Source organism: Sander vitreus, chromosome 13 (genome assembly GCF_031162955.1).
Source record: "Sander vitreus isolate 19-12246 chromosome 13, sanVit1, whole genome shotgun sequence".
Lineage (NCBI taxonomy): Eukaryota > Metazoa > Chordata > Actinopteri > Perciformes > Percidae > Sander > Sander vitreus.
The window spans coordinates 30083504-30110909 of record NC_135867.1 but is presented as its reverse complement, the minus strand read 5'-3'; the positions used below and the strand labels follow the sequence as shown (position 1 = coordinate 30110909).

The 27406-nt window shown below is 43.6% G+C and overlaps 2 protein-coding genes across 2 annotated transcripts in view; one reads left to right on the top strand and one right to left on the bottom strand.

The window, feature by feature from the left end:
- The window catches only part of LOC144527451 (uncharacterized), a 160608-nt gene that overhangs the window by 94281 nt on the left and 38921 nt on the right, over window positions 1–27406 (top strand). The gene's annotated exons all lie outside the window — the stretch shown is intronic.
- LOC144528158 (kin of IRRE-like protein 3) overlaps window positions 1–27406 on the bottom strand; it is a 125347-nt gene that overhangs the window by 86347 nt on the left and 11594 nt on the right. The window contains exon 7 of the mRNA XM_078266634.1: window positions 904–1054. Coding sequence (XP_078122760.1) covers window positions 904–1054 — 151 coding nt within the window. The remainder of the gene's footprint in view (window positions 1–903; window positions 1055–27406) is intronic.

Here is a 27406-nt window from a genome sequence, read left to right as displayed (position 1 = left end):
GGGGTTTGCAGCTTTTCGATGATGTTCACGTCGTACTTCATAACGTTCCCATGGCAACAGGGGAAAACGGCTGCTCTTGTGTGAAGTAAACGCAACATTTTTCAACTTTCTGCTAAGACATATGTGACTTTTTTGCAATGAAAATGCAGGGATTATGAAAACATGCAAGCCCCGCATATTTTGTACGGAAATCGGCAATTTATGCGGCGAAAGTGCAGCGTATTTGAAAAAATGCAGCCCCGCATAAATATGTGGACTTTGGCTGATTATGCATTGAATTATGCTATAGCATAATCGTGTTTTTCTGGATGGACTGGCTATAGTTCAATGCCGTCCAACCACACAAGTGAAGGGGAAAATGGTGATGGTATTGTTTTTTATGACAAAAGGTCTCTTTTGGATTGCAAAACTGAAACAGAAAAATAATGCATGTTGAGGAAGAATAGATCTGTCAAAAGAAATGCATGTCTGAATATTTTCTGCTTTATCAGTCATATAGTAAATAAGCTGTAAGGAATGTAAGGAATATTTCAAATCCATACGTTGCAAATAGTTGTCATCCAACAATATCATCAATTTAATCATTCATGGAGGCACCTTATTTTCTGTGTTTGGATGATGTTAGAGAGTGAAATAGAAAAAGGCAGGGACAAAGCACACTTTTTATTTATTTAAATATACACACTGTTAAGAACATAACATCTGTAATCGTGAGACTCTGTGCCATTGTGTTCCTGTGCTGTCCCCCACTCCCCTGCAGATTATACTGTAGAGTGACACTGATTTATTACGGTGCTTGAGAGTAGCCACATTATCCTCTTATCATAATAAGGTACAGTATCAATTATTAGTCTGCAGACTTTTCAAATAATTAATTTGATGTTTGGGTGATTTTTTACTTACGCTGAATGTTGATTGTGACAGTAGCATCTTTGCCGTTGGGGGCTGCTTTGTTTGAAGCTCGACAGGTGATCTGCTGACCTGACTCAATGTTGGAGGGAGACAGGTAGAGTGTGCTGACGGTGCTCTCCCTCTTACCATCCCTGAACAAGCTCTGAGGAATCAAGGACAGAGGAGAGCATTGTTTTAAGTCATGTTCATCAATTATCAATGCAAGAGCATCATTTTATCAACAGGAAATACACACACAGAACTGTTTGACCTGGAGTTCATGGAGCATAAAGACATTTTAATTAATTTATTCATTTGTTTAGGGACCAGTGAAATTGTGTGTCCCTCAATAAATACTTACTTTTCTGAGGAACTGATTTTCAGAGGGGGTGAATGATTACTATGAGGATAAATGGCTGATTTAAACATGTTTAAGTCACTTGCAGATAGTCATTCACTTTTACAATCCTGCACTTCACTGTGCCCTCTCAAAGCCATTGAGCTGGCCAACCATATACATACAGAGTGGGGACTCCCTTTAGCCATTAAATCCCCTTCAAAGCCGGGCAGTGGTAAAAGGCCGTCACAAGCTGAAGCAGAAACCAAAGCCATTGGCTGTTATGCGCTTAAACAATCTAGCGCTACATAGAGCTGACTGATCAACAGTTTGACGTTAAAAATGAAACTAGTGAACTGGTGCTAGGAAAAAGACGCACAAATTACATGCAAGTGTCTTCATTTAAAGGCATACTATGTAACTTTTCCTCTTTGGTCGTGTGGCCATTAGTCGCCACCTAAAACATTTCACATTATCCAATTCCACAATGGATTACAATGAAAACAGCCCAGACTTAGCTGTCTGTACCTCAAAGTCTCTTTTGTCTCTAAAAAAATAAAAATAAATTAATAAATATAAATGAATAGATTTGTTCCCCAATCTAAAACAGAGTTAGTGTTCAACATTTACAATTAGTTTTGTGCTATTTTACCAAAGCTCAAGTTATTGCTTGTTTTCATCTTTCCAGACAGACAGACGGTCGACCTGACACTGGATCTCCAGCTGCTCTGCTCGTTTAGAGCACCCACAGAGGAGGACACAGACATCCTGAAGGAAACAACACTGACCTGGAATCATCTAAAATGCTTCTGTGCTTCTATGAAGCCATGCTTCAAAACCAGGATATTCACCAGAAGGAGACAAAGGGGGCCTATCTTGCACCTGTAAAGCCCGACGCAAGTGTCTTTGTTAGTTGAAGACCAACGCTGTTGTCAATTTCACGTCCAGCACCCGCATCGTTTAAATAGCAAATGCACCTGCACCCATCTTTGCGCCCATGTGCGTGCTGGTCTTACAGGGAGGTGTGTTCAGGTGCATTCTTTATATTCTTTATATGCAGATACAATTTTTTATTAGCACCATTTATCATTCAGACATACAGAACAAACTCCACAATGTATGACAGTCCGTGTCAAATGGTGCACACAACAGAAAAACACAAGCTGCACAAAAACAAAAACCCTTGCCCACCCCCTACCCTCTGTGGTCTCAAGGAAAACAAAACAATCAAACAAACAGAAATCACACCTTGCCTAGTCACTCTCCTCTAGTTCTTGTGATGCTGAGGTCATTAGGTCTTATATTTGTGTTGCTGTGCTTTCCCATAGGTTGATAGTTGATGATTTGGCTTTGTTAATCCTTGCTGTAGAGAGCTCAAGCATAACTATGTCTAGAAAATACGCTAACCACTGTTTTATACAAAGCGAGTGGTGGGGGGGGGGCAGTGTTGAGCTATCATTTTCTTGGTTGCAGTTGAGCCAGCTAGCTAAATCTTCCTCTGTCTCTCGAGCAGGTGTAATTAAGAGTCATCATTAAGTAACAGAACAATCGGGTCAGTAGGAATTGGACATCTTATCACATCAGATAGTATTGTTGTTATTTTATGCCAGAACTCATGCACCTGTTCACACTCCCAGACTATATGTAGTAAAGTTCCAGTTTGTTCAGGTTGACAGAACATACAATAGGGAGAGGGAATGGCTTTCGAAACGTATCTCTTCTGAGGAGTCCAATATGTCCTATGGCATATGTTGAAGTGAATATACTGGTAATTTGGGTTCTTGGAACAGTGGAAAATGTCCCAAACTGCCTCCCAATTAATTGTGTTCCCCTCAGGGCTCAGCTCTCGTTCCCATTTCTTTACTATTGGGAGTTCTCCTATGGATACAGCTTAGCATAAATCTTGGACACTAATCCTCTCACAGGGAAATCAAAGAACCATTTAATGACTGGGTGCACCTCAAGACTGTTTCCCCATGGCACTCCATAACATTTTAGGGCTGATCCTAAGCAAATATAAAAGTAAAAGGATGTCCTGGGGACCTCAAAACTAGCTCTCAGGTCTTCAAAACTCAACATACTGTAACACTCACCCCAGTGCTGCAGCGTTGAATAAGGAGGCGATGACTGGCTTGCAACTTCTGTGCATTTATTTAGGGAACACCACTTAACTCCGGTCACTGTTGTACATTCAGTCGCACAACATCCCAACTCGGGTTGTCCCCCCCTCTCGCAAGACAATTCCCCCCCCAATAGGTCTCAATAGAACCACATTGACCTCTGCTGGTAACATTAGTGCATAACTAATGAACTCAAAATAACAGGGACACATTATCTCAGCTCATTACACAGCTCCCCCTCAACAACATCCCTTGTCCCTCGGGACTACACAAAGTCTCTGAGATGACCCGGCCGACGTCTCTGTTTCCGCGGCCATGGACGAGTGGGGGACGCAGGTGCCTCTGCCTGGTGGGGGGGGCTACGCCCCTGTGTAGCGAAAGGTGTGTGTGGTGGGAAGGGGGAAGAAGGGGTGTAAACAGGGGGGTCAGTCACTGTCTCTGGGGAAGTATGTGCAAGGGGAATGGGGCTTTGACAGGGCTCGTGTGTGTGTGTGTCTGATTGTAGTGATTTTGCCATCGCCCCTCCGCACAGGCGTTTGGGAAGGGAGGGAGTCTCCTCTGTATGGGGCCAATCTGTCTCTGTGGAGTGCAACCTTTCTTTTTCCTGGCAGCTGGACTCGGTACACTACTTCACCCAGCCGCTCCACTACCTGACAAGGCCCCACCCAATGACAGTCCAACTTGGGGCATCGTCCCTTCTTCCTATGTGGGCTGTACACCCAAACCAGTGCTCTGGCTTGGAAGTGTCTCCCCTTTGACCTTATCTCATAGTTCCAGTTTCTTCTGCTGGTCTCGGACAAAGATGTGGGCGGACTCCATCCGATCCTGGAGTCTCCTGGCGTACTCTCTCCCTGGAGGAACAGCAAGGGTGGCAGGGGGTTTGCCAAAGGCCACCTCCACTGGTGTCGTTAGCTCCCTCCCCAACATGAGGAGGGCAGGCGTGCATGAGGTGGACTCCTGAACAGCAGACCTGTAGGACATTCCAGTCACATTGATGCTCCACGGTGAGGACTGCCAGTTGCTTTGCCAGGGTCCTGTTGAACCTGGTCCGGGTCTTATGTATGCCCATACGCTCACACAAGACCTGTGATTCAAAATTCCTCCCTTGGTCACTGTTGATGGTTTCTGCCACCCCGAACCTGCTGAACATGCCCTCTACCAGAGCGTCAACCACTGTCTCTGCTTCCTGATTTGGTATTGCATACGCCTCAGGCCATTTTGTAAAATAGTCCATGCCTGCATCCGTGCGGGGAAATGGGCCCATGACATCCACAGCTACTCTTTCCATGGGAGCCCCCACCACCTGTTGCTGTAGTTGTGCGCGGGACTGGTCCGGGGGGCCCTTATAGGCCGCGCAGAGGTCGCAGCGGCGGAAAAAGTCCTCCACGTCCCGTCTGGCCCGCCCCCAGTAAAATCCCTGATGAAGCCGGCGGAGTGTTTTGGCTACTCCGAAGTGCCCTTCTGAAGGGCTTCTGGAGGTAGTTGAAGGCTTGTTGGCACTGTGGCGTCCAGGTGAATCTCCTGCCCTTCTGCAGCAGGTGGTACAGGGGGGCGGCTGTGCAGGAGAAACCTCGCACAAACTTCCTGTAATATGAGGCCAGGCCAAGGAAGCTCTTCAGTTCTTGTTGGTCAGTGGGTGTGGGCCAGTCTCTCATTACATGCACTTTCTCTTCCAGTGTGCTGATGCCTTCTCCCCCCAGTCAGTGACCCAAAAACTCCACCTCCTTCCTCATGAAGCAGCACTTTTGTGGGTGTAATTTCAGTCCCGCCGCAGACACACTACTGCCTCAGCAACTCCAAGGCTGTTTGGAAGGAGCTCCCATGCTGTTTGGAAGGAGCTCACATGGGCCAGGATGTCATCCAAATACACCAGACATCTATGACGGGGGGTTGCCAGCCAGCACACGGTCCATGAGTCTTTTAAAGGTGGCTGGGGCCTTGCACAGAGCAAAACTGAGTACCCGTAACTGCCACAACCCCCTGTCCATACAGAAGGCAGTCTTTTGTCTCGCTTCAAGGCTGAGTGGCACCTGCCTGTATCTGCTTTGCAGGTCGAGTGAAAAGAACCAGGAGGAGCCAGACACCAAGAAACCATCACCACTCCCGAGGCCCATGGGCTGTCTGACGGTTAGATAATGCCAGCGCTTTGCATCTCTTCCACCGCTCTGTCTGCTCACGGTGAGCCATGGGGAGGCACCGGGGACTCGTCTTGATGGGCTGTGCATCCCCAGTGTGTAGTTCGTGCTGCACCAGGTGTGTCAGGCCCACTTCATTGTCTGATAGTGCAAAAATGTCTGTAAAGTCAGATAACACCTCCCACAGCTACTCCTGCTGCCATTGCTCCAATTGGTCACAATTATGTCTCCATATCTCTCTTACTGCTGTCAACCTGTCTATCCCCTCCACCGTAGTTGACTGGTCTGGGGGAGATGACCTGGAGTGTGCAGAGATGGGATGACCGTTGCTGAGGGCATGGGACACCAGTGGCAGGGTACTGCGGATTGTTGCTCTCTTCTGGGTTTTTTGTGTCATAGCAGTGTGTCTCCACGGCTGTCCTGACCAGGGGGTGTGGCTTTGAGGACTGTGTGGGTGGTATCATTCTGACAGTGGGGCCCCTGGGGAAGGTCAATGTGTTCTCCCCTACACATTCTCACAAGCATGCAGCACGCAGACCTAAAAAAGTCCAGCCTCAGTATACAGGGGTCCTGCACCAGCGCCACCCACACTGTAAAATCCGCTGGCCGACCTCCCACATTCAACGTCACCCTCCCTGTACCAAGCATAGAGGCCAGCTCACTAGTCACTGTCCTCAGCTGCACTGTAGTCTGCTCCAACTGCATTCCCTCTGGAACCACATCTGGCCGCATCAGTGTCGCTGTGGAGCCCGTGTCCACAAGGGAAGTACATGAAGCCCCACATATGGTGACGGGAACGTGGTAGAAATTCCCAGCATGAGTCCAACCCACCACCATTGTGGATTCTGTGTTCTCGTCTGCTTCAGGGGGGAGTGGAGCCCCTCTCCCCCGCCTGTGCTGTTTCGCTCCTCCTTCTCTTGATGATGCGGCATGGGACATAATGCCAGGGGTCCGTACCGTACCATCTATATGGGCCCTGGTCCGTTTCCCTTGTCGTTGGAATGCTTGGGGCACTGTCTGAGGAGATGGCCAGGCTGTCCGCATCCCCAGCAGACCAGGGGGCATTGGCGAGGGCGTGTGGCACTTTGTGGCAAATGCATGCCCGGATCAGTTCAGTCATTTCAGCCGCCCATGCAGGCTTTACTTGGACTATGTCAGTGCATTCCGCGGCTCTCAACATAGGACCACTCTCTCCAGGGCCACTTTCCATGGTCACGCCCTCCACAATCTCCCTTTCTAGAGCCAGCTCCAAAGCCTCTTGTATGGAATGGGGATGGGCAAGCTGGGTCTGAATGCGCAGCCCCTTGGGGGTTATGACTTGGATGAACTGGTCCCTGGCATGCTCCGTCTGTACTGCAGGAGCACTCCGGGCTAGAGTTTCAATGTCGTTAGCTAAGACACGGAGGGGTTCTGATGGAATTCCATCCAACCCCGGCATTTTCCCTTTTTTAACTTCTTCAACTTCTTCTTTCTGTGCAGATGCTGTTGACTGTAGCTCTGGACTCGCTTTGTTTTAATTTCAGAGCCAGCAATTTGCTTGGTTTGCAACCATTGAAATAATAATTTTGCCTCACTCTGTGCATTATAAGTTCAGCTCTCCATAGCAAATAATTTAGCTCTGCTCGACTTGTGACTAAAAGAGTATGTGTAGATTTGTATTTAGTATGTAGAGATTTACAACGTTCTTCCAACTCTGCAATCCTTGCCTCTCTTTTTCTCTTCAAATTGACCTCAAAGGAAGATGTGAAATCTCTAATAAATCCTTTAGTTGCTTGCCAAATGTACGCCGGGCCCGAAACTGAGTCAGTATGGATTGCAGTAAACTCAGCCAGTTTGGCTCTAAACTCTCCATCAAAAGCTGTGTTCTGGAGAAGGGAGTTATTAAATTGCCTTTCTCCTAACATATCACAATGGAATGTGGTTATCAGCGCATTGTGATCAGACAAAATTGCTGGTTCTATTGCTATCGTGTGGAACATTGCCTTAAACTCACTAGAACAAAGAATATAATCAATGCAGGAGTGGGTGAGGTGACACGCGGAAAAAAAGATATAATCCTTGCTAGTAGGATTGTGCATCCTCCATATATCTGTAAGATGGTGGGATTCCACAACTGCTCTCAACATGTCTGATGTGTGTTTTTGGGCCTTTGTGTGGTTGCCCCCTGATCTACCCTGATTGAAATCTAGCACTGTATTCATGTCTCCCCCAATAATTAGTGAATATTCATTGAGAGAGAGCAATTCATTGGTTAGACATGGGAAAAAGCTTACGTCAAATGTAGATGGTGCATATACCGAAACAAAGGCTATTTTCCTTTCCTTATTGTGGTATATATATAAGCTATCCTGCCATAAAAAATAAAATAAATTCCCTAACCCTCTGAGACCGCAGACCCCATCCCCTATCTGTAAGATACGCAGCACACATTAACTCCAGCCCACAATTACCCCTCCTGTCTGAAGTCACAGGTACGTTGAAACAGGTCTGATGAACTTCTTATGCTAAACATGAACGGCTTTCAAAATTCTGAAATAAGCTATGTGAAAAACACACCAATCTAGTTGGAGTAACAAACAGAGTCTAAGCTGAACAGTCAGCATCCATCATGTTCTTTTAGTCTGGTTAAATGTTCCTTTAAAGCTTGGCTCCAAAACTTACATACAGTGTCCTCAAGTCAAACTTGGTACAGTAGCCCAGATACCGCTAGTCCACAGCTGCAGGGTCCCCCAGCCTTGGCCCCGCCGCTGGTTCCAGCACCAGACGCGAAGTCCCCCCGCATTCTTGGTGTATTGCTATCTTGAGTCAGTGGAAAGTGATCGCGCCATTGACCAACAAAAACCTAGTCTAAAGTCAATAGCGCAGCATTTCATTGTTATTTTAATAGCACATTAGTAAAATACACCTAGGCTCGTGCACAGCGTGCACACACTATGCTTGTTACACACATACACATACATATATATACATATGCTTGCAGCAGCACACAAACATGCAAAAGATTACAAATAAAAATATTACGGTGCAAATCCGCCATCATAATAGCAATGCGCCAAGGTACAAACGCGCCTGGCTTTTAAAGGGAATGGGAGATAACACTCTGATTGGTTTATTGCATGTTACGCCCAAAACACACCTATGAATTAATTAAGACACTAAGTACAACCCTTTTGAACCATGCGCCTGGCACATAGACCCATTTTTCCACCGTTAAACTAGCAAAAGTGGATTTGGACATGCCCTAACCTGTGCCATGCGCTTCATGCCGTGTGCTTAGATCGTTAAAATAGGGCCCAAAGATGTGCATCAGGATACAGTCTTGAAAAAAATGAAAACGTCTTAGCATGAATCCAACATATTATTAGCAAATATAAATCTCTATTGATGATAGGCTTACTGGCCTATAGGTAAGGTAGTCACTATGATAGCCTTTCACAGATCCAGTTCATTCTAAGGATTCACTGTGCCACATGTTTACTATTAAAACATGATTTGAACAATTATTATTTTAATAGCTTAGAATTCTATGCACTAACAAAGGTATGAATAAAGGCTATAGACCGCCCTACACTTTATTGTAGACCCAGTTTAATATGCAACTAAGGGGTCCTTGGCTTAAAAACGTTGAAGACCCCTATCCAAATTAGGCTACTTAAAGGACCCATATTGTTAAAAATTGTTAAAGATTTCCATGTCTTTGTTGATTATAAGGCAGGTCAACTGTGAAGGTATCATAGCGCTCAATCAGAGAGAAATGCCCAGCCTGTATTCAGAAACTGTACCTTTAAATGAGTTATAAGGACTTCCATACCCTGTGATGTCACAGCTATACTATATATAGGAAGAAAGTGCAGCTATAGTGCTGTTACAGTCATTCCCCAGCTGCAATGATGGTACAGAGACTCAGGCTGTTTCTCAATCTCAAGAATGCAAAGAACTGACTTGTGTTCTTGGGGACAACGTTCTTGCTGGTTTTTCTTGGAAGAATTAACTTGCTGTAACGACCTCAGACATGAGACTGGTGGACTCAAATGCACGATTCTCAAACAATAGTAGGTATAACAAAAGTAGTTTACTGGGTAGAGTTAAAAAAAATGTTTTTAAAAAACAACACTCACAATGAGGATCAATGTTCAAACAAAGAAAAACGCTCACTTGGAGGATCACAAAATAACAAACAAAACCTGATAACATGGAAACCTGGCTGGAACGTTGGACGAGACTGATTCAGATTGAACAAGACAAACTGGCACAAGACAAAGGGAGACAAGGACTATTTATGAAACCAATCAGGGGTGGGGTAGACAATCACAATGGCGGGAAATTCACACAAAGGGAGGAAGTCAGGGTCTGAAACGAGAGGGAAAAGGTGAATACAAAATAAAACAGGAAGTGCAGAACGAGACGAGACATGAGAAACTAAACTTACATACTTGACGAGACATAACACTCGCAAGTTCACAAGCACAGAAACAGCTGTTAACAGTTTGAGATGATGTGTTCTTTATGTTATTGCTCAACACCCCCCAGCACAGAGGCTGCCTGCAGTGCTCCACAATAACAGCTAGAAATAAAAACCACAATATAACCACTTTATAATTAAACTAACTCCGGTCAAGAAAACCTCATAAAGTTACCACTATTACAATAATAATGAAAACATTTCTTTTTTTATTTTTGTGGTTATGGTTTAGCTCAAACACCCCTTATTTATTCAAAACTAATATTACTGTATTAGTTTTAGTCAGTTTCAATGAATGGATATGCACTGTCCTAGGTGTCCCTATTAGTGTTATGTGGAATTGTCATATGTATATGATTGTAGTGCACTGTATATGCCCAGGGACAACAGATGGAAATTAGCAATACAAATTATAAATCTATAAATAAGTCTAAATAACATGATACAGCATGTTATCACTTTATGTAGAACTGTTTAATGAATTTACCATACAGACTGACACTCAACTTGTAAAATATTTATTTTGTCAGAAAAAGAAAATTATGTAGGTATACATGTGATATTTAAACAAATGAGGAAATAAAAGCCTATTATTTACGAGACCAGTCTGAGAGAGCTCCAGTTCACAGCGGGGTCTTTGAGAAACATGCCCCTCGTTGAATGCCGAAATCAATGTTGGGATACGGGTGCTGCCAAGTTCATACAAGTTACTCTTAAACAATTTTCAAAACCTTACAGCAGTACTCAACACTGACTTTCTCAAACTCCTTCATCACTTGAATATAGGACATATGTGCACATTAAAAACATGCAAAGCTACAAAATTTATATTCTTTAACGTATAGCCTAGCTTTGTAAGCCCAAGTTAGACCAACAATTTGCAATGACACTAGTTAAAACTTGCAGCTACTTGCATTGCACCATCTGTAACCTGCCAGTTCACACCAATGAGGCATTGAACCTCCATCTAAAACTCTACCAGCCATTTCCACGAGCTGACAGTTTGTAATATAGAAATAAAATGATCTCAAATCATTTAATTTCTTTAGTTTGTAGCTGACTTGACCAGCTGCAGTCCCTTAGTTTCTAAAACCAGCCTCTGGATACTTGACCAGCTGAGTTGCAGCCACACTGCCAGCTGGCTTGAGACGGGCCGGTTCAGACTGCTAAAACTTTTCCTGCGACGCTCTAAAACGGTTTCGTCTCGCCGCAAATCTTTGGTCTGAACTGGGCTTTACAGAAAATATTCAGATGTAACCAGCAAAGTAATCATGAACATTTTCATAGGTAACTGTCATTTACTTACACATTTTATGCCAGTAACTGTAACAGTAATCAAATTACGTAAAGCCGTTACATGTAAGTAGTTACTCCCCAACACTGACTAGACCTATATATAATCTTCCCTTTCTCTCTAAGATCCTTGAAAAGGTATAGTGGCTAATCAGATGTGTGACTGTCTACATAACAATAGTTTATTTGAGATTTGTCAGTTAGATCTAGAGTGCATCATAGCACAGAGACGGCACTGGTGAAAATTACAAATCCATCCATCCATCTTCATCCGCTTATCCGGGGTCGGGTCGCAGGGGTAGCAGCTCCAGCAGGGGACCCTAAACTCCCTTTCCCGGGCCACATTAACCAGCTCTGACTGGGGGATCCCGAGGTGTTCCCAGGCCAGGTTAGAGATATAATCCCTCCACCTAGTCCTGGGTCTCCCCCGAGGCCTCCTCCCAGCTGGACATGCCTGGAACACCTCCCTAGGGAGGCGCCCAGGGGGCATCCTTACCAGATGCCCGAACCACCTCAACTGGCTCCTTTCGACGCAAAGGAGCAGCGGCTCTACTCCGAGCTCCTCACGGATTACTGAGCTTCTCACCCTATCTCTAAGGGAGACGCCAGCTACCCTCCTGAGGAAACCCATTTCGGCCGCTTGTACCCTGGATCTTGTTCTTTCGGTCATGACGAAAATTACAAATGGCATTCTAATTGCTTCAGACACTGATGTTTGTTTTTTTAACTGACATAAAAAGTGTTTTTCTATATTACGAAGTTCTTCTGATAAATTCCTTGTCATGTTTCAGCCAGTAGAACTATTATAAGCAGTTATAAAAATGTGTAGACACCGTTGTTAAGGCAGACGAGCATTACCTGATAGACATCATGTTACTTACTTATTAATTATGTTAAAGGTGCAGTAAGCGATGCTGCGCAAAGATTATTGATATTTGAACTCAACTGCCAAACAAATACAACCCCCCCTTCAGAAGCTCCGCCCCCCAGATTCACAGACGCGCCGACAGTGTTGTTGTCATTACTTAGAATTCCTCATGGGGGAGACAACAACTATGCACTATAGCTTTAAGTTTGTGTAAACTGATTGACAATCTGTGTGCAAAATGTGTAATATGTAACACATTACACAAATACAAAAGATGTGTAAACTCACAAACATAATTTGCAAATATAAACACGGATCTGCAAATACACAAACAAGTTCCACAAATAAAAAGTATATATGTCAGTACATTAAAATGGACATTTGTGAATCTAGTACAGTGAATCTAACAGTGAATCAAAAAGGCATTTGTGGATTTCAATTCCACCCTTGTGGATCTGCATTTTAAACAGAGTTTTGAGAAAAACATTCTGCCAGTCTGAACGACTCGTATTACTCGGCCATTTTTGGAAAGCTTGTGATTGCTTGCTGACGCTGTCTGTCTATGAGCTGTTTTTTTTAATAAACAGCAATAAGTCATCTTTATTTTAATGATAATGACACAGTATTAGTGTGTGTTCATTTGTTCTATGTATATTTTCTACCAAACACTTCTGTTTGAGTAAGAAAGGCACAGATGCTTGTGGGTAGGGATGCAGGGAGGAGGAACCGCAGGTGTGCTAGCTAGCTAGTACTATAAGTTCAATAACAAATAAATAATTATTTCAAGTTTTGTTGTATAATTTCGGGTTAACTTACCTGAAGTAACAAGCTGCCATGACTGCGTAAAGTTACCAACCTGGGAGCAACTTGTCTGCAAGAGCGAGCAACAAGACCACAGGGCTAATGCACAACAAAAAGCAGCATTAATACCGTGCTCTTACTTTGAATAGTGGAAATGATGTCATAAGCAGGCAATTGCATGCTTTCCGAAAATAGCCAAGTGATATGAGTGGATTTTCGTTCAGATTGGCAGAGTGTTTGTCTCAAAACTCTGTGTAAAATGTAGATCCACAAGAGTAGAACTGAGATCCAAAAATGCCTTTTCGATTCACAGATAAAAACTAGATTCACAAATGTCCATTTGAAAGTTGCAAATGTTAGGAAGAGGTTCCCAAATCCTTTTCATTTATTTGTAAAATTAGTATAATCCTATACCTTCAGATATTTTTTTATTTGTAGAACTTGTGTATTTGCAAATTATTTCTGTGGGTTTACAAATCTACAAAACCGATTACACATTTACACACAGATTGTCAATCATTTTACACAAACTTAATGAGACATATCTCATCGCATATAAAGAGCCAACCAGTTATCACAAACAATAGCAAACGGACAAGGTTAAACTGACCTGTTGAAAACAGCAAACAGTGAAACAGCAAAGCTAACGTTACTCACTTGTGTCACTTGATTCATTTGAAATTACGGAGGTTTCGCTAACATTAGCCAACCTGTACTGGTATTTGCCTGGGTATGTTAATAATAATAATAATAATAATAATAATAATAATAATAATAATAATAATAATAAGTTAAAAACAATATAACAATTGTTTATAAAAGGTACAGGGCATATTTACAAAGCAAAAAAAAAATCAGACCAGCAATTGATGTGAACATACGTACAGTGATCAAAGAAAATAAGCCAGTTTAAAAAGGTGTGTTTTAGATGAGTTTTGAAATTGAAAAGACAGTCAGTGTTGCGGATATTCGGTGGAAGGGACTTCCAGATGCAGGGGGCCGAGCGACTGAATGCTCTAAGCCCAAAGGTGGTGTATGGAAGTGGAAGACCTGAGAGTACGGGTGGGTGTGTTGATGTGAATGAGATCAGTGAGGTAGAGAGGAGCAGGAGTGATTAATTAAAATTAATAGAAGGGGTTCTGGTGATGATGCGAGTAGCAGAGTTCTGAACCAGTTGAAGTTTGTGTATGGATTTGCAGGGAAGACCATAGAGAAGGGAATTACAGTAATCAATGCGTGATGTAACCAGTTTGTGAACAAGAATGGCAGTGCTATCAGATGTGAGAGATGGACAGAGGCGATTAATGTTGCGTAAATGGAAATATGCAGACCGAGTGACATTGTTTGTGTGCTTGGAATGATAGTGTGCTGTCAAGGATGACACCCAGACTCTTGACCTGTGGAGAGGGGAAACCAAGGAGTTGTCAATGGTGAGAGAGAAACTGTCAGTTTTTATCAGAGTGGATTTGGTGCCAATGAGGAGAACCTCAATTTGTTCACTGTTGAGTTTTAGAAAATTACCGGAAAACCAGGATTTGTTTTCTGCTAAGCAGTCAGAAAGGGAGGTGGGTGGGAGGCAGCATGTTGGTTTGGTGGACAGGTAGAGCTGGGTGTCATCCAAGTAGCAATGGAAATTAATTTTGAATTTGCGGAAGATATGGCCAAGAGTTCACCCAAACAGACTAGGTTGCTCATTTTTAGCAGTCAACCTACAGCTCGCTGTACAGTGCCCCACGTGCGTGACTATCTTCTTCTTCTCCGCCCACCATGGCAGCTCCCAGATTGATCACCCTCACCTATGGCCTCATATGTCACCACCCCATCCTCCAAACAAACAGTCATCTGAAAATAGCCCTGCTCAACACTTGATTGCTAAGCAATAAAACTCTCATCCTGAATTAATTCATCACTGACAACAAACTGGACTTCCTCTGCATCACTGAAACCTGGCACAAACCCCTGGACTACTTCTCACTCAACCAGATCACACCAACAGGATTCACCCACACAGACAAACCACACACTGAAGGACGAGGAGGTGGCGTTGCCACTGTTCACAGAAAGGACATTAAAATAACTACCATCTCCATCCAAGCCACCCTGTCTTTTGAACACCTTCAAACTCTCTGGTCCCAGTCCTCTCGTCACTTCCGTTATCTACCGCCCCCCAAGCCAAACCCCACCTTTCTCTCAGATTTTTCGCATTTCCTGACCCAGCTCTGTGCTATATTACCCTCTGTCCTCATCCTTGGAGATTTTAACTTCCACATCGACAATATCAACTGCAAACCTGCCACTGAATTTCTGGAACTGTTAAACTGTTTCAACTTCTCACAACATGTTAACGTCACCACCCACACTCATGGTCATATCCTCGACCTGGTCTGCTCCACTGGTCTCAAAGTAAATAATCTTTCCAACGTCAATCTCCATATCTCAGACCATCTTGCAATCATCACGGACATCCCCATTCCTATCCCAAAAGACAAACGCAAAATCTCATTCAGGAACCTCAAATCCATAAATTCATCTGCTCTCTCAGCTTCTCTCCCCAATTAGTATCTGCCTCCCCCCCCCATCAGTGTCTGATGATCCAACCCACCTTGTGGACTACTACAACAACACTCTGTCCTCCTGTCACGACTTACTGGCCCCCATCATTACTAAAACTGTCTCCTTCACATACTCAGCCCCCTGGTACACTCCTGAACTTCACCAAATGAAGTCCCACAAACGTCAGCTGGAAAGACTCAATACAATAAAACCGGTTTAACAGTTCACCTCCATGCATATACAGACTAACTTCACTAATACAGAAATGCCCTAAACACTGCCCGGTCCTACTACCACTCACAGCTCATACATGCTGGCTCCAACAACCCCAAGACTCTCTTCTCTACAATAAACAAAGTTCTTAATCCCCCGACAACATTTCTACAACCTTCACAGTGGACAAATGCAACTCTTTTCTCTCATTTTTTTCAATCCACAATCAACACCATTTACGACAACTTGACCACCTCCCCTGCTCCTTCAACCACCACACCTGCCTCCCCCCCTCCACCCTCTCAGTCACTCTCTCATTTCTCTCTGCTGTCCCCTGTGGAGCTTTCACATTTATGGAATGAACAGCTCCACCTGCAGCCTTGATCTCATCCCATCAGCTTTCATTAAGACCTGTCTACCATCCATTGCCCCATTCATCACTACAATCATCAATTCCTGGATGCTATCCTATCAATATGGGCCAACATTTCTAAAGAATGCTTCCAGCACCTTGTTGAATCAATGCCACAAAGAATTAAGGCAGTTCTGAAGGCGAAACATGGTATTATTATGGTGTTCCTAATAATCCTTTAGGTGAGTGTATATTATTCTTACTACTATTATAATGTCACTACTACTACATTGCACATATCTGTACATGTTGGTCATACATTGTTCATATTACATAGCCATTTATTTCTTGTCCTGTCTATGCACCACCTGTCTATACTTGTATATCACATTGCACTTTTCTGCTTTTTTGCACTTCTGGTTAGACGCAAACTGCATTTCGTTATCTTTATACTCTGCACAATGACAATGAAGTTGAATCTAATCTTTTTTTTTTTTTTCCATATATTTTATTAAGTACAGCATTCAACCAGTACAACATAGTACAACATAACTCTCCATTTTATGTTTTCAGAATGAACAGTACTTCAAAACAAATGTTCTTTCGTGGTTTCATTCAATAACCCTCCCTCCAACCCCCCGCCCCATAGCCAGTTAAACAAAAAAATAAAAAAATAAATAAATAAACAAAAAGAACAATCAAAAAGGGATAAATAATAAGAAATTAAAGTAAATGAGTCAATTACTAGACATATATGCATATACACACACATGCATATGTACACACGTACATACATACATATAGCTCTTAAAGAGCGAAGTCAGGAAACAAATCAGCAAATAACAAAGAAAATGAATGAGTAAATTAGGAGGACTGAGTGAAATGTAGAAATAGGTTAGTTAGTTGCTGACACCCAGGGCACTGTGCCAGGTTGCTAGGATCCATGGACCAGCAGGGATCATGAGGGCTATGGCTCAATTACACCTACAATGCGGCGGACAGTGAGGTATAGCGAGGCAGGAACCTATGCAGACAAATACTAACTATGCCACTACAGTGACACTTCCCTAACGGAGCTGGTTCACATACTCAATCAGTGGTTTCCAATGAGAGTAAAATTTGTCAGTAGAGCCTCTGAGAGTAAACTTTATCTTCTCAAGTTTTAAGAGAGACAATGTGTCACATAGCCAGGTTTTAAACGACAGTGGTAGGGGTGACTTCCACAGAGTCAGAATTCTCCGACGAGCGATTAGGGAGGTAAAAGCAATAACACTGACTTGAATTGCTGTCAGTTTGAGACCATCCGTAGGTCTGCCGAAGATCGCTATATGGGGGGAGGGACAGATCCTCAACGCCAAGACCTTCGAGATCGCGTCAAAATATAGCTGCCAGAAGTTGAACAATTTGGGGCACGACCAGAACATATGGGTCAAATCACAAAGGGTCTGTGAGCATCTATTGCATCCCTCGTCCGGGCCCCCGGGATAAATCTTGGCAAGCCTGGCCTTGCTAAAGTGAATCCTATGCACCACTTTAAATTGAATAAGACTAAGCCTAGCACAGCTGGAGGAAGAATTGACTGCCCGCAGGGCTTTTTCCTAAAAGTCATCAGACAGGGAAATTTGCAGTTCGTTCTCCCAGTTGGTCCTCATTTTGTTAACAGAATCAAAAGATGGAGAAAGTAGGTTATATAAGTAAGATATATGGCCCTTGGGTAGAGTCACAGCTTTAATAATTAGATCTATGCCACTTGGGGGTAGGATTTGAGGAAATTGAGGGGAGTGGGTCCTAGCGAAATCCCGTAACTGGAAGTATCTTAGAAAATCAGAACTGCTGAAGTTAAAAGTTCTGTGCAATTGCTCAAAGCTGACAAAACAGCCATTAACATACATATCCCTGAGATATCGGAGACCACTCCTAGCAAAAAACGTGAATCTAACGTGAATTTTAGCAGGGAGGAATAAATGGTTGTCGCAAATAGGAGTTGTCTGAGGAAGAGTGAGCCAGCCGGAGTTGCGCCTAATTTGTGCCCAGATTTTCAGAGTACCAATTACTATAGGATTAGATGTATAAAGCGACGGAGAAAAAGGAAGACTACTGCAAGCCAGGGCCTGGAGTGAAGAAGAGGAGCACGACTTGGCCTCGATCCGGCACCAGTCGCTCTGAGCTGAGGTAAACCAAAGCATAATCTTATGAGCATTTGCAACCAGTAATAACCAATAAGGCTGGCAGGCCAAGACCCCCAATGGGTCTGCTCCTCTGCAATAGCGATCTACCAGCTCTGGCGTGATTGCCAGCCCAAATAAACGAAGAGATAATACTTTCTATGGCAGTGAAAAATGACCTAGGTAAGAAAATAGGCAGACATTGGAAAATATATTGGTATCTAGGAAGTATATTCATGTTAACAGTCTGTACTCTTCCGGCTAGGGATAACGGCTCCACCTCTGCAAATCGGACTTGACTGTTGTTGTTAAGACAGTAAAGTTCTGCTCTCGTAATGCGCGGATGGATCTTGTGATTGCAATGCCTAAATATTTGAAACCTGCATTCGATAATCTAAAGGGGACCGAAGACGGGGGTAGCTCCACAGCTAATTGGTTGATAGCATAGCACTCACTTTTAGAGATGTTCAATTTATAACCCGAGAACTCACTAAAGGACTTCAGGACCGATAGAGCATGTGGGATACTGGACTGAGGGTCACGGATGTACAAAAGGAGGTCGTCGGCATATAGCGAGACCTTGTGGTCTGTGCCCCATCTCTGAATCCCCTTAATCCCCTCCTCTGCCTTCAGAGCAATCGAAAGTGGCTCGATAGCGGCCGCAAACAAGAGTGGAGAAAGCGGCCATCCCTGTCGAGTCCCGCAGAAGAGAGGAAAGGACGCAGAGCGCTGGGTGTTAGTACAAACTGATGCGCAGGGGGAGGAATAGAGTAACCGAATCCAAGAAGTATAATCTGCCCCAAAACCAAACTGTTGGAGGGAGGAGAAAAGATAGGCCCACTCCACCCTATCAAAAGCCTTCTCTGCGTCGAGAGATATAACAACCTCCGGTTCTGAAGGCGAATGCAGGGTGTGAATGATGCTGAGAAGTCTTCTGACATTATCGAACAAGTGCCTCCCCTTTATAAATCCCGTCTGGTCTTCTGATACAATTGAGGGCATGACCTACTCCATTCTGCAGGCCAGAGCCTTAGCGAGTATTTTAACGTCTACGGATAAGAGTGAGATCGGGCGGTACGATGTACAATTCAGGGGGTCTTTGCCTGCTTTATAAATCAAAGAAATAGAAGCCGGTGTGAGGGTGGGCGGCAGGGAGCCCAGGTGGTACGAGTGATTGAACATTTCTAACAATAATAGGGCCAGTTGGTCTGAAAATTTCCCCCCATCGGGTCCAGGGGATTTACCACTGTTCATCAACTGTATTGCCTCTTTAATTTCTGAAAGCTGCTAGGGAGCGTTTAACATCTCACGTTCGCTATCAGATATTTTGGGCATGGCCAATTTTTCAAAAAACTGAGATAACTGAGCTTCATCATAAGAACATTATGACTTATATAACTGGGAGTAGAACTTCCTGAAAGTACCATTAATTGTTTCTGGGTCAGATGTAAGGGAGCCCGAATCGTCTTTTATCTGTGTAATTTGATTTGAGGCCATCTTGGCCCTCAATTGGTGGGCCAGGAGGCGACTGGCTTTATCCCCATGCTCATACATATATCCCCGCGCACGGAGGAGATTTCGTTCAGCCTCCTTTGTCAAGAGGAGGTCAAGCTCAGTATGAAGTACCATCCTCTCCTTATGTAAGTTTGGTGATTGGTTGGTTGAAAGTGAGTCGTCCAGGTCCGCTATAGCTCTTTCTAGTTCTACTCGTCGGGCCTTACGGGCTCTACCTGCATAAGCTGTGAACAATATAATTTTGCCTCTAACGAAAGCCTTAAGCATTTCCCAGAGAAGGGAGGGTGAGGTCTCATCGTTCTGATTGGTGTCTAGGAAGAGTTTAATAGTTGCTCATAAATACTTGCAAAAGTCCACCTCAGCTAACAAAAGAGGATCCAGGCACCAAAGCTTGTATCCCTTTGGCTTATTATCAAAATGGAGGTCCAGGATAACAGTTGAATGGTCCGATACCGTTATCGGTGAGTACTGGATAGAGGAAACTGATCGGATAAATGCCCTGTCTATTATAAGGTAATCTATACGCGAGTAAGTACAGTGCACATGGGAGAAGAAAGAGTATTGTCTGGTAGAGGGGTATGAGAGCCTCCAGGGCTCAACATAACCATACGTTATGAAGGCAGAGAGAGTCGCCGCCATTTTCGAGAGTGGGACAGGTTTCGGATTAAATCTGTCTAGTACTGGGTCCATGACGCAGTTCATATCCCCTCCTAGCACCAATAAATGAGAATTTAAGTTTGGGATACAAGACAAAAACGATTTCATGAATCATCGTCCCAATTGGGGGCATAAACAGACGCTAATATAATTGTTTTTTGGTAAAGTGTGCCAGAGACAATAACATAATGGCCATTCGAAAATTATAGTATCAGGTACAAAGTCAATCCTAGATCTTAACAATATTGCTGTACCCCTCGTTTTCAAATTGAATTTGGAGTGGAAGATCTGTCCGATCCAGGGCCTGTTCAATTTCCAGTGGTCAGAGTTACATAAGTGTGTTTCCTGCAAAAGCATCATATCTGCGTTCATGTTTTTAACATGCGTCATAATCTTAGTACCTTTCACTTTTCAGTCACTCCAGCCATGGCACAGGAAATAATGGCACCTTTAATGTATCAGAGACATCCTAGGATGTGAGCAACCAATAGAGAGAAAAAGAAGGATTAGCTGTGCAAAAACAACATACTTTACTGTGAAAGAAAAAGCTGAAACAGTCCTCCTAAGTAATAAACGTATAAAAAAATATTTCACAACATGTAAAACACTGACCCTGCTTCATTCCTCCCACCCAGATCAATGTCCAGCAAGAATCAAGGTCCCCCCCTTGCCCCACCCTAACCTTCCTCCCTGTCCACATCATCGCTTCCATACTCACCCCACTCATCCGTACTTCCCTTTTCATATCGTCTCCTTTTCTTTGTCTCAATACCCACGTCTCTGTTTAAAACCCCAGTAACCCCAATAAAAGATAAGAATAAAGTGCCAACCATTGTGTACCCCGTGCTATGTCAGTGAATGACAAAATACGCTCCAGGGATATCCCATAGCTATGTGGCTGTATATATCAAATACAATTATAAGACTAAAAAGTCAGAAAAATTTAGAGGGAAACTCCACCTGTTGTTAACTGGCAACCTGTTAGGATCCAAAAATCAACGTATGAATCCGTCCAAGAATGTATATAAAAGGCTAAATAAAGTGATTCTGCAGAGTATGCTGCAGGTAGCTGAACTATAGCGTACCTTTAATGTGATATGTCAATCACCATCTCCGAGATTGTAAACGTTAGCCCGCAGCCAAGGAGAACAACAGCGATAGAGCAAAAACATCAATCCATCAACATTAATAATTAAAGGAAAAATGAAGGCATGCTTAACAGCATAAAGTGTCCGAGTGCATTACAGACTCAGTTTACTGTGTCTCTGGCCCAGCATCTTCAGTGTTTCGCCCCTCAAAAGTTATGGAGTGTTATGCACTGGGCCCCAGACCTTTAGCCTGCTAGTTAGCTGCCATATAGCTAGCTCAACAAATAGCTGGGGGCTCACCTGCTGTACATTGTCTCAATTCAGTCCTGGTTCAGGAACCATAACCTGCAGTAAAGTAGAGTAGATCTGCCCCGGGAAAAGGCTAGTCAACACAGCTAGTGCAGCCAGCTGTCAGCCGAGATGAAGCCAGTTAGCCGGCCTCCATGTCTGGACTCTGCTGGTAGTTAGCTGCAAAGGTCGCGGCCTCCTCGGGCGAGGCTAGCTTCTTCCTAGCTCCGTTTGGCAGCGTGATCTGTAAGCGGGCCGGGAAAAGGAGAGACGGTCTGAGGCCCAGGTTGTATAGCGTTGACATGGCGTCACGGTACTTAGCTCGTTGCTCAAGGACCTCCGGTGTGTAGTCTTCGTAAATGTGCACCGGCGACCCTCGGTATTGGAGATCGCCTCGTCTTTTGCGGGCCTCCCATACAATCATCTCCTTTATCTGGAACCGATGGAGTCAAATAATTACCGGCCACGGCCCCAACCCCAGTTGTGGCCTAGCAGCAAGCGCTCGATGCGCTCGATCCAGTTCAGGCGGTGATGAGAGGGTCTGTTGGCCGAGCAATTCGACGAGGAGGTCTGCAAAGAAGGCTGTAGGCCTCGGACCTTCAATAGATTCCGGGAGTCCGATTATTCTGATGTTGTTCCTGTGGCTGCGGCTTTCGAGATCTAATGTCTTCACCCTTAGCCTAGCGTTGCTCTCGGCTAATGATGCACATCTGTCCTCCAGAGCCTGAATCCGCTGGTCCTGCAGTTTTGCTCCGGATTCCAAAGAGTCAATCCGTTGACCGTGCTCCGTCACCGCAGCCTGTGTGCGGTCCAATTTCACCTATAGAGCCGCAAAAGTGGTTTTGAAATCGGCGGAGATGCTAGCTCTATGGTCTTCCAGTAGGCTAGCGATGCTAGCTGCACAGGTGTTGTTACATGCCGCTGAGGCTTCTCCTTCGGTGCCCTTTTTAGCGTTTTTTCCGGATTTTGACATCGTACCAGCGTATATTAAGTTGATGAAGTACACTATGTTGTTTTTAAACTATTGGGGTTAATGAAGAAGTAAGTTTTCTAAATAAAGTTGTGGGAGCGCGAGACCACCCTGCTGTTCACATGTTCACCCAACTGGAAGTTCCAAGTTGAATCTAATCTAATCTAAAAAAAACACCACTTCCTCCAACTCAACTACAATAAATCTGACTTGATGCTCATCGGCCCAAAATCCCTCACAAAGAACACCCATAACGTCGGTCTCACTGTCAACAACTCCATCCTGTCTCCATCCCCACACATCCGTAACCTGGGAGTCATCTTTGGCAGCAACCTCACTTTTGAACAACCAAATAACCAGAACTGCCTTCTTTCACCTCAAAAACATTGCCCGTCTCCACCCATCACTCACCTTCTCTGCTGCCAAAACTTTGATTCACGCCTTCATCACTTCCAGAATTGACTACTGCAACAGCATCCTCTATGGTTCACCTGCAAAAGCCTTAAATAAACTCCAATACATTGAAAACTCTGCTGCCCTGATCTCCTCACCCACACCCGTTCCCATGATCACATCACTCCTGTCCTTCAGAACCTCCACTGGCTCCCTGTTTCCCAACGCATCCAGTTTAAAGTCCTCCTCCTCACCCACAAAGCCCTCCATAACCAGGCTCCTTCCTACCTCACAGACCTGCTCCACTGCCACACCCCCCCCCCGTAACCTCCGCTCCTCTAACGCAAACTTCCTCTACCCTCCACTCAGGACCATGCACCATATCTGGGGTGACAGAGCTTTCACCATTGCAGCCCCCTCTCTCTGGAACTGTTTTTAATGTGATATATGTGCTGGTTTTTACTGTAAAGTGTCTTTGAGTACCATGAAAAGCGCTATATAAATAAAATGTATTATTATTATTATTAAGAGGAAGCAGGTAGATGATGAACAGAAGGGGCCCCAGGACAGAGCCCTGGGGAACACCGGTTGTGACAGGAGATGGAAGTGATTTTAAAGTTTTTAGTTGAATGACCTGAGTGCACCCAGAGAGGTAGGATTTGAACCAGTCCAGGGGTGTACCAGTGATACCAATGGAGGCTAGTCTGTCAAGGAGGATGTTATGAGAGGTGGTGTCAAAGGCTGTAGTCAGATCGAGGAGGATTTTGATGGTTAGTAGTCCGGAGTCAGCTGCCATCAGAAGATCCTTAGTGATTTTAACCAGTGCAGTTTCAGTGCTATGGGAAGGGCAGAAACCAGATTAGAACTGTTCATAAAGGTTATTGTCAAACAGGTGTGCATGGACCTGATTTGAAGGAGGAGGGAACAATTCCAGTGGTGAATGGTACCAAGGACTCTGTAACATTTTCTTGGGGAAAAAATGCCTTGGTTACCTTGTTTCAAGCCATTCTAGCGTGGTATAGAAAGCCTGAAGGAAGACTCAGCTCAATTTGTGCCAGTTCTCTGCTTCGCTGCTTGACTCTGATTGGCTAACAGCTAGCCAATGAGAGCCTGGCTATCAGCATCCTTTACCCAGTGCAACTGGGTGAACTCATGAATAATAATAATAAGCTTTTGTAATTGGCCTGATTTCCCCGCTTATTTCTTTTCAGTGGCTAGAGCTGACAGAGGTAGCAATTCATTTTCACATTCACGATATAACACAAACACATATGGACCTAACATATTTCAAAAAATGCAAGTAAAAACAGTTTTGTGTGGCAGGGCACCTTTAAGGTTTGTTTTAGGTGTAGTGTATTGTTGTTTGGAAGATTAAGATAAACTAATAAAGGCTAACATCAGCTGGCACAGAAGGAAGAGAAAGAGAGAGTGTGATCAAGCTACATTGTAAATTTGGATAAGATACATGAGAACCCATAATATCATTCATACATTCAATACCATCCAATTATAAATTTTAAGCTAGGCTACATGTTTATTTCGTTTACCAGAATAATATTTATCCATCTTAATTCCCCCCCTAAACGATACTTGATGGCACAGATTGCGAAACCGTTCCCACTAATTGTGAATCTGTTCGCACAGATTATTTTCTTCTACTGTGTGAACCTAGAGGGGCTCCATAGTTATCCTCTATGCACTGGGTCCGTTTTTATTAATCTACCAATCATCAGAGAGTAGAACAGCTTTGGGTGTTTATTTGCTGAACAGGTCACTGAAAGGCGGCAGTAGAATGTTATGTTGCAGGACTACATGTTGCCCCTCAGGCACTGACAGACTTGACAATAGAATAACCTCCTATTTTGGTGGAGAGTTAGATTAACAGAGTTTATTACAAAGTGCTTGTTTAGAATAAACCGAAATGAAATGTTACTCTGTTGTAATGGTTTTGCTCATGAATTAATTTACATATGGAAAATGAGTGATGTGAAGTGAGTGCTTGAATTATTTATCTCTTTCCTGAATAAATGTAATTTCACTGCCAAATATCTATTGCTCTGTACAAAGCAAATACAAAAATGCATACATACATACTGTACATGCATACTCTGAGGCAACAAGAACTTTACACAAGCTTCACTCTCTGATTAAACCTCACAGTAAGTGCATACTGGTATATGTAGGTAATGTAATGTAATGGCATGTAAATATAATATTGATGAGAGCAGTTGTGTCTGTCTTTAATAAACAAGTTTAAGTGACTGGGCTCTGTCTAATTTATGAGTTTCTATAACAAATTAAGGGCTGTTGGCCTGCCACAGCTCTACATCGGGGGAATATGCTAGGACCTCTCACTCCTTCTGTTTCCAGTCCCCTGAAATGGTAAAAAATGGCAAAGAAAACCAACACATTATCACCCCATCACATCAAAAAGCGAAGCTTGGTAGGGGCGCCTGGGTAGCTCATCTGGTAGAGTGCACGCACATATATAGAGGTTTACTCCTCGAAGCAACAACTGCGGGTTCGGCTCCCACCTGTGGACCCTTGCTGCATGTCTCCCCCCCCCTCCCCAGCCTTCAGCTGTCATAGGACATACAAATAGAGTCCTAGAGTCCTAAAATGTCCAAAACATAATCTGAAGTTCTACTGGGCCACTTCCTTATTATCAGATTGTTTAAACAAATCCCTTTAGACTCTCCAGCTGATCCAGAATGCTGCAGCGCGTGTACTGACAAGAACTAAAAAAAGAGATCATATTTCTCCTGTATTATCTTCTCTGCATTAGCTTCCTGTAAAATCCAGGATTGAATTTAAAATCCTTCTCCTGACCTACAAAGCTCTTAATGGTCAGGCACCTTCATATCTTGAAGAGCTCATAGTACCTTATTGTCCCACTAGAGCACTGCGCTCCCAGAATGCAGAGTTAGTTCCTAGAGTCTCTAAAAGTAGAATGGGAGCCAGAGGCCTCAGCTACTATTATTTCTAGTCATAGTTCTATAATCTTTATTGGTACTATAATTGTAAAAAAAAATCACTATTCATTATAGTGAATAGTTCATCATACCAACTGCTATAATTATTATGAATCATATTTCTCCATAACTGTATATCTGTATCAGTGTCTCTGTGTCCCAACCGGCAGCGGCAAATGGCCGCCCCCAAATGCTTGCTCTTAAGGGTGGAATTGTTGGGTCTCTGTAGATTATAAATAAATTATAATTATAATTATTAATAATTATTAAATAAAGACCATAATTATAAATTATGGTCTAGACCTACTCTATCTTTAAAGTCTCATAAGATAACTCCTGTTGTGATTTGACACAACAAAATTGAATTGAATTTGTTGAATCTTAATCTAATCAAATTCACTTCCATGTTGGCTGGTTCACATCTTGCTTTGGGTTTACACTTCGAGTGGTCCAATATTTGAAGGCATTAACAATTTATAGGAATTTTACACAGAGGTAACTATCTATGTATCCTGTTTCATATCTGTCTTGCAACTAAACGCTTTCATACTATCAACCATATACCTCAGTTAAATAGTGCTTTTCTATGTCTTAATGACCACTTAAAACGCTTTACACACTACGGTCCCCATTCACTATTCAAACACACAAATGTATACACTGGTGGCCGAGGCTGCCATACAAGGTGCCACCTGCTCATCAGATAAACATTCACACACCGATGGCACAGCATCAGGAGCAATTTGAGGTTCAATGTCTTGCCCAAGGACACTTTGACACTTTGACTGCAAGGCCAGGGATCAAACCCCTGACCTTCTGCTTTGTAGACGACCGCTCTACAAAAATCCGAGGCATTTTTGCCCAGAGGCAATGGACTACAGCCAGTAGTAGGAGCTACTTCCGCATGTTTTCAACCCGCCCATAGGGGGTTGGTCTGTCATCTTTCTCCGAAGATTCCCGAACCAAAACGAGTGTCAGCCATCTTGAATCTTCGCTACTGGCTTCTCAGCAGAAAACTTTAGATGGATAGATAGATTTATTCATCCCAAAGGATATTTTAGAACAACAATTATGTGCATTCAAACTACCGCACACGTGTGTGTATACATTGATACAGATCAATGCTAGTAGCTATGTGTTAGCTGAACTTTACGGAGCCTATAATGTGTATGCACTAAATGTAGCCTGTTTCCTGTAGGAGACTGTGGGTTGGATATTGCGACATGCAAAACAGGGTGTCTATCCTAACTTGTGTCAAAAACTTCGCTCAGAAGATACTCCAGCTTTTGCAAATTTCTTTGCCCGTTTTGCTCCTCAAGCTTTTGAGGAATTA